This window comes from Musca domestica, unplaced genomic scaffold (assembly GCF_030504385.1).
Source record: "Musca domestica strain aabys unplaced genomic scaffold, Musca_domestica.polishedcontigs.V.1.1 59, whole genome shotgun sequence".
NCBI classification, from domain to species: Eukaryota; Metazoa; Arthropoda; class Insecta; order Diptera; family Muscidae; genus Musca; species Musca domestica.
Window position 1 is genome coordinate 1,153,547 of NW_026712362.1, and position 11,085 is coordinate 1,164,631.

The 11,085-nt window shown below is 35.1% G+C and overlaps 1 protein-coding gene across 1 annotated transcript; it reads right to left on the minus strand.

Annotated features, from left to right (window-relative positions):
- Positions 1-1,892: 1,892 nt before the first annotated feature.
- Positions 1,893-8,684, minus strand: LOC101890691 (maternal effect protein oskar). Its single transcript, XM_005175592.4, has 5 exons — positions 7,603-8,684; positions 5,650-6,172; positions 5,049-5,581; positions 4,600-4,984; positions 1,893-3,139 (listed from the first exon to the last, which is right to left on the minus strand). The coding sequence occupies exons 1-5, from the start codon at positions 8,555-8,557 to the stop codon at positions 3,037-3,039; spliced, it is 2,499 nt and encodes an 832-aa protein (XP_005175649.3). The 5' UTR covers positions 8,558-8,684; the 3' UTR covers positions 1,893-3,036.
- Between the last annotated feature and the right edge of the window lie 2,401 nt (positions 8,685-11,085).

The following is an 11,085-nucleotide window of genomic DNA, read 5'->3' on the forward strand; positions in this document are numbered from 1 at the left end:
GGCAATAACAATGTAATTACATTTACTTGGATTCTACCGAGAATGGCAAAGATTTGTAGTTGTTTTTTTGGGGTAGATTTTGGCATAGATTTCAGGGATTATACAGCAATACCAATACTTATTTGCACAACTAACCAGAAAAAATTAAGTGATTGTAGATAAGTTTTGGCAAAAGGAGGTAGTAGTAGTAGTTGTTAGTTGTGTGAGACGAAAAAACATATTGGGAAGTTTACCACAAAAAATTAAAGATTAGACGTTAGAGAGGTTCCATTTGAGAGAGGGTATAAAAAAAATTTTTTCTCTAGATTTTCCAGATATATAGAAAAATACGTCTGGTGTCACAACCCAAAAGGACTTCTCATAGAAGCCCAAGAAGGTCTTCTCATGAAAGACCAGAAGGTCTTCTCATAGAAGACCAGAAGGTCTTCTCATAGAAGACCAGAAGGTCTTCTCATAGAAGAAGACCAGAAGGTCTTCTCATAGAAGAAGACCAGAATGTCTTCTCATAGAAGAAGACCAGAAGGTCTTCTCATAGAAGAAGACCAGAAGGTCTTCTCATAGAAGAAGACCAGAAGGTCTTCTCATAGAAGAAGATCAGAAGGTCTTCTCATAGAAGAAGACCAGAAGGTCTTCTCATAGAAGAAGACCAGAAGGTCTTCTCATAGAAGAAGACCAGAAGGTCTTCTCATAGAAGAAGACCAGAAGGTCTTCTCATAGTAGAAGACCAGAAGGTCTTCTCATAGTAGAAGACCAGAAGGTCTTATCATAGTAGAAGACCAGAAGGTCTTCTCATAGTAGAAGACCATAAGGTCTTCTCATAGTAGAAGACCATAAGGTCTTCTCATAGTAGAAGACCAGAAGGTCTTCTCATAGAAGAAGACCAGAATGTCTTCTCATAGAAGAAGACCAGAATGTCTTCTCATAGAAGACCAGAAGGTCTTCTCATAGAAGACCAGAAGGTCTTCTCATAGAAGACCAGAAGGTCTTCTCATAGAAGACCAGAAGGTCTTCTCATAGAAGACCAGAAGGTCTTCTCATAGAAGACCAGAAGGTCTTCTCGTAGAAACCCAGAAGGTCTTCTCATAGAAGAGCAGAGGGTCTTCTCACAGAAGCCCAGAAGGTCTTCTCATAGAAGCCCAGAAGGTCTTCTCATAGAAGACCAGAAGGTCTTCTCATAGAAGACCAGAAGGTCTTCTCATAGAAGACCAGAAGGTCTTCTCATAGAAGAGCAGAAGTTCTTCTCATAGAAGAGCAGAAGGTCTTCTCATAGAAGCCCAAAAGGTCTTCTCATGGAAGACCCGAATGGTCTCCTCATAAAAGACCGGAAGATGTTCCCATAGAAGACCAGAAGGTCTTCTCATAGAAACCCAAAAGGTCTTCTCATAGAAGCTCAAAAGGTCTTCGCATAGAAGCCTAAAAGGTCTTCTCATAGAAGAGCAGAAGGTATTCTCATAGAAGAGCAGAAGGTCTTCTCATAGAAGCCCAAAGTAGTAGTCTTCGCATAAACGCCTAAAAGGTCTTCTCATACAAGCCTAAAGAAGAAGTTTTTTCATAGAAGCCCAAAAGGTCTTCTCATAGAAGACTAAAAGGACTTCTCTTAGAAGACCAATAGGTCTTCTCTTAGAAGACCAATAGGTCTTCTCTTAGAAGACCAATAGGTCTTCTCATAGAAGCCCAATAAGTCTTCTCATAGAAGCCCGAAAGGTCTTCTCATAGAAGCCCGAAAGGTCTTCTCATAGAAGTCCAAAAGGTCTTCTCATAGAAGCCCAAAAGGTCTTCTCATAGAAGTCCAAAAGGTCTTCTCATTGAACCCCAAAAGGTCTTATTAAAGAGGGTCAAAAGGTCTTTTCATTGAAGATCCTTCTCATAAATAATTGTCCATAATCTGCAAATTTTTGTTTGTTTTAATTTTTTATTTAATTTATTTTTATTTTTTTTTTTTGATTTTTTGGTAGCTTGTTATGGTTTGACACAAGTTTACACGCATACACAGGGACAGGGAACATACAAGCACACATGAAAGTTGAGCACCAGCGCAAGGATATTAGAATTTTTTATATCTCCTTTGTTTTTTTCTAGGTTATGTACAATTAACAACACAAAACATTGATTATGTACGGTAATGTAAGGAAAATATTCAGAAATGTTTATAACTAATTAAAATTACAGTTGAAATATTGAAATAATTTAATTTCAATATTTCAAGTGCAATTTTAGTTGTGGGTCATGGAATCACAAGAAAACATACAAAACCACAAAGAGAAAGACTTGCAACAAAATGCTTGGCGAGAATCAACTTTTGAAACTTATTCGATTTAACAAAAATCAACCGCGGCATTGATTTAAGAAAATTCCAAAGTGATCCTGTTGAGCAAGCATACACTGATAAGGAAGGAAAACAAAAAAATGGGGGGGGGGGGTAGAGATTATAGTATAAAAAGAGGGGGAATATCAAAGTAAACCTATTGACTTTTATATATTTGTGCACGAATAGACAAAAGAATACTTTACTTTGATGCGAGGGGACAAAGGACAATAATTACAACAGTGGCCACTGGGGGACAAAACGACCTAAACAAGATCATATCTTTAATTAAGATTTCTTCAAATTTTGCGTGACTTTTCTTAACCTCAAAAAGTCATTGGAAAATTTCAAGAAATCTCTTACTTTACTCCTCACTTAACAAAATACCAGCTTTTGTTAGGAAATTTGAAGAGAAGATATGATGGAGGGGGACCTAACTTAATTCTAAGAATTTTTCTATTTGTGTTTAACTAAGCTTAGTTCTATTGGTGGAATTTTCCTTACATTAGGCACAATGTTTTTCTTTTTTATGACGAACATATAACATAAAAATACACAAAAACACAACAAACATTTAAACATAGATATAGGAACATACATAAAATAACATAAACATTACAAAAATTTTGAAAATTTTTTTCTTAAGTTAAAACAGCGTTCCGTGGCAGATTGATTTTCGTTTAGAGCTTAAAATATTGGGAGTTTTAAAAGCAGCTTTATCACATATGATTTCAATATTCCAACTGAGATTCTATTAATCGCAATACACGCTGGCGACCAATGTTATTCCAGAATACATATGGCTCCGAAGCTCCGGTGACATTTCGGGGTTCGCTGGAAGTAGAAAAGAGGAAAATTATTTTGCTGCAGGTTTTTGATAAATTATTTCCAAATATGTAAGGTATTGCAAATTATTGGAGTAAGTATTATAAAAAATCCACGACTTTGTTTAGAGTTTTAAAAATATTTTAAAAAATCCACAACCGTATCTTGAATTTTAAAAATATTTAAAAAAAATCCACGACTGTGTTTAGAGCTTTAAAAATATTTAAAAAAATCCACGACTGTGTTTAGAGCTTTAAAAATATTTTTAAAAAATCCACGACTGTGTTTAGAGCTTTAAAAATATTTTTAAAAAATCCACGACTGTGTTTAGAGCTTTAAAAATATTTTTAAAAATTCCACGACTGTGTTTAGAGCTTTAAAAATATTTTTAAAAAATCCACGACCGTGTTTAGAGCTTTAAGAATATTTTTAAAAAATCCACGACTGTGTTTAGAGCTTTAAAAATATTTTTAAAAAATCCACGACTGTGTTTAGAGCTTTAAAAGTATTTTTAAAAAATCCACGACTTTGTTTAGAGTTTTAAAATGATTTTTAAAAAATCCACGACTGTGTTTAGAGCTTTAAAAATATTTTAAAAAAATCCACGACTGTGTTTAGAGCTTTAAAAATATTTTAAAAAAATCCACGACTGTGTTTAGAGCTTTAAAAATATTTTTAAAAAATCCACGACTGTGTTTAGAGCTTTAAAAATATTTTTAAAAAAATCCACGTCTGTGTTTAGAGCTTTAAAATGTTTTTAAAAAGTCTACGACAGTGTTTAGAGCTTTAAAAACATTTTTAAAAAATCCACGACTGTGTTTAGAGCTTTAAAAACATTTTTAAAAAATCCACGACTGTGTTTAGAGCTTTAAAAATATATTTAAAAAATCCACGACTGTGTTTAGGGCTTTAAAAATATTTTTAAAAAATCCACGACTGTGTTTAGAGCTTTAAAAATATTCTTAAAAAATCCACGACTGTGTTTAGAGCTTTAAAAATATTTTTAAAAAATCCACGACTGTGTTTAGAGCTTTAAAAATGTTTTTAAAAAATCCACGACTGTGTTTAGAGCTTTAAAAATATTTTTATAAAGTCCATGACTTTGTTTGGAGCTGTAAAAATATTTTAAAAAATCCACGACTTTATTTACTTGTCTTTCAAAATACTCTGTTAAGAGCTTTCAAAATTATTTTAAAAACCCCACGGCTATGTTTAAAGCTTTCAAAATAGTTTTAGAAAATCCACGACTATTTTTAGAGCTTTAAATATATTTTTTTTTTTTAAATTTACGACTTATTTTGGAGCATTCAAAATATTTTTTAAAAATCCTTTAATGTATCCTGAGCTTTTAAAATATTTTTTAAAAATCCACAAAATTTTTTAAGAACTTTTTTTGATAAATCAACGTTTTGGGAATATTAATTAAAAATATTAATTTAAAAAATCTTCCCTCAGTACTGCCAACTTACTTCTGATAGCAATCGAACCTCACGACACCTTTATCATTCACCAAACACTTCCAGATATCAATGACTATTAAATTATTGCGTTCCGCTTCAGATTTAATGAATTTATTGAAACGTTCCAGTGTACGTTTCATTTCCATATCATGTGTATAGTTGGCCAAGGGCGCCAATGTGGTTAGAATCGGTTGTATACCTTTTTTCAGCATTATAGTAAGTAATTCCCGGTATTCATGTTCGATTTGTATCAATTGACGTCCCTGCATTATGTTAACTGAACCGATATTCAGAATAATCGAACGACCATTGTCTTGAAGGCCAATGACACGTTTAATGGCAGCACCAATTGTTTGGCCCGACACACAAAGACCGGATTGTAAAACTTTCTGACCTGAAATATCCATACAAAATTATTTGTGTTATCTGAATGTCTTCCAAATGAAAATGGCACCTACGTTTTTTGAATTTACACCTAAGCTCCATGCGGGCCATGTACAAAAAGAAATCATCTCCCAGCAAAAGAAAATCCAGAAGATGTGCCTCATAATCGCTGTCGGCATACAAGGAATCGTTTGTATAACAACTTTTGGTGGTGGGCGATGATGATCTACTCGAGCGAGGCATTATACTTTTCTGCGTCCCATAAGATGAACGACGAGGATTTGTTGCTGTGGCACCAACACCACCATCACCACCGCCGCCGGGATTTTCACCACCAAGTATCATATTATTATGTGTGTTTATTGGCAATTCTTGGTTTTGAAATAAATTATTTAAATAATTCATATTATTTTCACATGAAGGCATGGCAATATTTGTTTGCATATTGAAATTACTCTGGCCACCAGTTGGTATTCCATTAAAGAATTGTTGTAAATTTTGATGTTGTTGGTCATCAGCGGCAATATACATATCACTGCTGGGTACCATCATTTGATTGGCATAGATATTGGTGGCAACAGGATCTTGGCTGTGGATCCGATTGAGTCTGTAAAAGAAAAGGAAATGGGAATTAATATTGTCACGCATGTACTAAATTAAACTCTTTCTACTCACAAATAATTACAATTATCATTATAGATCCAATTGTCCTCCACGAAACCTTCGGAATTATCTTGCACCACCAGTTTATCGGTATTGGCACTTTTCAGCATCAGATTTTCGGTGACAACAGCATTTTGAGATAATATTTGATTCGAAGATGGCACCACATGTTGTTGCTGTTGTTGTGGCCCATCGGATTTTATCTGAATTGGTTCATAGAAATGATGCTGATGCGGCTGTTGAGGTTGCTGATTTTGATAATTACGTCTGTAATTATTTGGATAGTAATTTGTATTCCTTTGGTGCTCACGATAACGTCGATGATTAAAAGACGACGGTTTGTTCGTGGTCTCCTGATGAGGTTTCTGTTCCATAACCATATTATGAATATGTTTGGTTTTCTCCATGGGTCGTATATTGAAGATACGTGTACCATTCTCATTGCAATAGGCCGAGACATATGGTATGGTGAGAAGAAATTCCGTAACCGACTCATAAATTGGAAATGTGAGGCCGGTTAATTTGCGATAATCATCTGGAATGGAAAATAACATTAAAAATGGAAATATTAGATATTTAAAAAAAGTTCTGAAAAGAAAATATTTGAATAAAAATAAATTCCGATAAATTCCATATTCATCTCAGATTTCTGGTTAAGAGAAATATTTAGGCAAGTCGTAAAGAAATGCCGACTTTTTTCACAAGTTATGACAGATATAAGTAATGGAAATTGTGACCCTTTGAGGTGAGGGTGAGGTACCAGAAGAGGTTGGCAGATATATATCGTCTTCATCTTCAGAACAGATCTGAGTTAGTAAAAATATTTGGATGTGTGAAATTTTAAGGGATGCTTATTTCGCTTTCTTCGAGCGTTTTGTTTTTCAAAATCTTTAACCCTATGTGGGGGAGGTACCAGAAGAAATGGTGCGATCTCTGTCATTTTTAAAACAGATATTGTTTTGATGGAAATATTGAGACTTACCAAGTCTGGAATGGAATCGGATGTTAATTTCACGTTTCATAGACATGCAAAATTTTGAACATTTGTGGGGGAGGTACCAGCAGAAGTGGTGATGGTTCACACCAGAGCTTGGGTTAATAAAAAAATTGTGATGTGTGTAATTTAAAGAGAACCGGATGCTTATTTCGGATTTTATGATCGTTTTGGTTATTCAAAACTTTGACCCTTTGTGGGGGAGGCACCAGAAGGAATGGTTCGATCTCTACCATCTTTATAACATATCCTGTTTTGATGGAAATATTGAGGTGTACCATGTCTGAATGGAATCGGATATTAATTTCGTGTTTTATGAGATTCATGGATATTCAAAATTTTGACTCTTTGTAGGGGAGGTATCAGAAGGAGTATACCGATATATTCCATCTTCACATCAGACCTTGGGTTAATAAAAATATTATGATGTGTATAATTTAAAGACAATCGGACACTAACATCAAATTTTATAAGAGTTATAATTTTTCAAAATTTTGAACCATTTGTGGGGGAGGTACTCGATGAAGTTGACCGATATTGTCCTATTTCCCTACCTAGCTTTGATGTAAATATTAGGATTCGCAAAGTTGGAGCAAATTCGGATCGTCCTTTCTCTTTCTGTGCAGTAAATTATTTTCTTTGAAAATGTTGACATTTTGTGGTGGAGGTACAAGAAGGAGTGGACCGATATTGCCCATCTCCGAACTCGATCTTAGCTTGACAATAATATTACTATGTACCAAGTTTGGATCAAATCGGATACTCCCTTCGAGAGTTAGCGTGCGCACCAGCCAGACGGACAAACGGACGGACATCGCTAGATCGACTCCAAATGTCCTGAAACGGATTTTGTCCAAAGAGCCCTAGGGCCTAAAACCGTTATTTCGATTCGCCACGTTTTGGTCGTATCAAATGATATATACCCTCTCTAGCCATATGGCTGAGGGTATAGAATCGTAGTCCTCTCTTACCTCTTATATCCGATATGGTAGCACCATCCTGAGCACGTGCTGTCAGAATACTGCGAATTTCGGAATCCAAATCGGGATACTCATCACGTATTTCCAAAAAAGTTAACTCCGAAACAACCATATCGTTAGCGTTCTCCTCTTCCACCACCTGCTGATGCTGCTCGTCGTTGTCGTCCCTTGCTAGTGTTGTTGTCGAAGAGGTTATCGAGCTTTGAAAGATCTCGAAACTTTCTTCAACACTATGATAGGCACTATCGACTGAGTTACGACGACGTTGACTGCAATAATTTTCCTGTTCTGTGAAATAACTGCCAAGGTGGGAGGAGGTTGAAGTTGAAATGTTGCTGGTTCTTACCAAAGTTGATGATAACAGCTTGGCCACAATTTCAACTTTACGATCGTCTTGTGGATGAGGGCCCTCTTCTTCTCTTCTCTCGTCGGCGATCGTTGATACTGGTGTTGTTGCTTTTGTTGAAATTGTGGTACGACGACGCTGGCGCAGCTCTTTTGGTATTAGAATTTTATATAGTTTTGTATTCAGCGTTTTACAATACACCGTCGTACGCTGCATAAAAGATGAACCCACTCTAGATGTTGGTGATGCACTGTAGTGGGTGTGAAATCTTAAAAACTCCTTGCGTGTATATCTTTTAAACCATTTATCACTGTTTTGTTGGCACGGGCATTGATGATGGCATTCTTCTTCACTTAATTGCTGTTCTTGCTGCTGGTGTTCATTTGAAGTTATTGGCGATTTCTTGCTTGACTTATTGTTGGAAGAATGCTTTTGCCGCCAACGTTGTAGACACGTGGTTAGATGTCGTTTGAACGTTGAACGAAAATCACAACCGTTCGAAACGCTGTTTGAATTGGATTTGATCGTGGTCTCCTCCATATGATGGGGTTCAGAAGTTGTTTTTGCTTTCATCGTATTCGTTGACTTGACCGTGGCCATTGAAGATGCAATTCAATGACAACGCCGCTCACACAAACAACTGAATGAATTGAATTCTGCTTATTTCATACTTTCCAATGATTGTAAAAGTAACGGTGCTTTGGAGATTTGTTTTTGCAAAGTACTGCCCAAGCCATATTCCAGTGCTGTGGTTTGGAGTGTAGGGGAGAAAGAGTCGACTAGTTGTTTGACAATGGAATGAAGAGTTTGCAATGAGGCCAATGGCAGCGATGTGATGATATTCACCTTGAAAATGTCAAAACACACACTGAAGTGGAATCCATCCCAATAGGAAATTTATAAACTGATTCCTTTTGGGCCTAAGTAAATCTGCAATTAATTCAGATTAACTTTGTTATTGATACCCAATTGAAAATACACTGTAATGACAAATATCGTCCCATTAGGGGGCTCGTCACAATATCTTAACACATAAAGGTTATGGGGATTTTTGCCAGGTCAAGTAAAAACATATCATACCCGAACCAAATTGGACTCCGTTGTTGCATCTGTACACAAAAACACCTCATACGAGCAGTTAGAAATTAGGCCAGGCTGTTCTTAGGCGTGGGATAAAAAAAACAGGAATTTAATATTGGGATATTGATCACTGGACACTTCTCATTTTTCAACATACTTATTCGATTTCTTAATCAAACTTTTATTGATAAATTAGTAGACAAAATTCCGATGGCAAAGGACTGAATCTAAAAGGAAATGCAATTTAAAAAGAGTTTTTAAATAAACTTTGAAAATACCTCTGTATTGGAAATTCATTAACTGAAGAGATTTACTGCTACCACGTCCAGCTTCAAATCATTACCGAACAGATGCATGGATACTATCCAGATACCAGACCAAATTATAAACCTAAATGTAAATAGAAGTTGCTAGCCACTGAGATCTAAAATGCAAATTCAAAATAATGAAAATAAAAAGTTATGACAATGTAGGGTTTATACCAAATGGTGGAGCTTGGAATATTAAATAATTTTTTAGGGGTTGAATAACTACCCATTGACCTAAAAATAAATAGTGGAGTGAACTTGAAAATTTTGCAAGGAGATGTACTATTTACTAAGAATCCAAAATGGAAAATTAACTTTTTTGTTTGGAAATGACTGAGGCTGACACTTCCAAATGCTGAAATCTGGTGATATGATGGCTCTGTTACAAGGAACCGATGATTTCCAATGCTAAACATCCCGGACATGTGTCATGTCATAAGGTAGTGTGATTTCTCGACGATGGTCACATGAGTTTTTTGAGGAATGGTAAAGGGAATGGCCAAAATATAGTTGTACACTTGTTTTCAGAACACCAATTTTCTCGCCCGGCATCCAGTATTGGCTTGATTACTATGAAAAATGTTGGAAGTCATAAAGAACTAAATTAAAACAGTTTTACTTATATGTACATACCTTAATTTTATCCGCAGTTCAATGATTCTTCTAATTTTCGTTTTTCAGTTCTATTGCTTCTTTGAAAGATTTCCAAACCTTCCATGACCCTCAATTCATGCCAGCCTCGGTCAAACAGTGTAATATCGGCCTGATGAGCCGTTGACCGCGTTATTTCTTGTAGAGAATCGATTTCCAGCTTGCATGGACGATATTGTACAAAAACAACAACAAATATTTGAAATCACATCACTTGTCTATTTGTTTTCAATTTTATATATTTTATAATTGTTTAATATTTTAACACAAATTGGCAAAAACTACTTTGCTTTATTCTGTACAGTTCTCTTTTCAATGTAAAAAAATACCCGCCATTTCTTCCGTTTACTGTCATATAATAAATAGTGAATACGTAACGTAACGCATACCCACCTAAGCATGAATTGACAAGAGAGAGAGAGAGAGCTACACATTAATGAGCGAATAATGAGGGAACATAATGAGGCTGTATTTATTATTTATTTTAATTGAGCATTTGAAATAAAAAATAAATAAAATCATATGGTACCATAGCCCTACCTTGATTTTATTGTACCATGGATTGAACAATTTTTTAAAACTACTGATACAGCCCTGAGGCTATGTCCGCTTTCTGTTAAAATTATTAAAAATTATATACAACAAGTTATTCTCCTTTCTGAAATTTCTCCTCATTTTTGAAATGGATTCTCCTTCAAAAACATGAACCTAACCGTTCAGTATTCCAATTCCATGGCAAAAATGATTAATCCTAGTGGGCCATTCACCCATTCACCCATTTACGTATCTTCTATTCATTGATTTGAAAAAAAAATTGCTTTTATTTTTGAAAATAATAAATACATACACAGAATTGACAGAAGTTGGACATTTTTCCATATTTAATTTAAATGATTTTAATGAAAACTCTACCTTGCTGCCTGCCTTTTCCGTTGAATTTGCTTGTTATTAAATTTTTGCGCGCCTTTTTTCCCTGTGGTTTTGTACTTCACCATTTTTCCCTTTTTATTATCATCTCTATGTTTTTTCTCTCCTCATTCTCCTTTTTCTCTTTCGCTTTCGTACGAATTGCTTCAACTGTTAGTTATT

Bases quoted from the DNA above. Each gene is read 5' to 3' on its own strand.
- LOC101890691 (XM_005175592.4), bottom strand. From the start codon at position 8,557: ATGGCCACGGTCAAGTCAACGAATACGATGAAAGCAAAAACAACTTCT. The intron at 6,173-7,602 runs GTAAGAGAGGAC...TTTCCATTCCAG, and splicing joins TACCATATCGGATATAAGAG to ATGATTATCGCAAATTAACC. The intron at 4,985-5,048 runs GTAGGTGCCATT...TGGATATTTCAG, and splicing joins TAGGTGTAAATTCAAAAAAC to GTCAGAAAGTTTTACAATCC.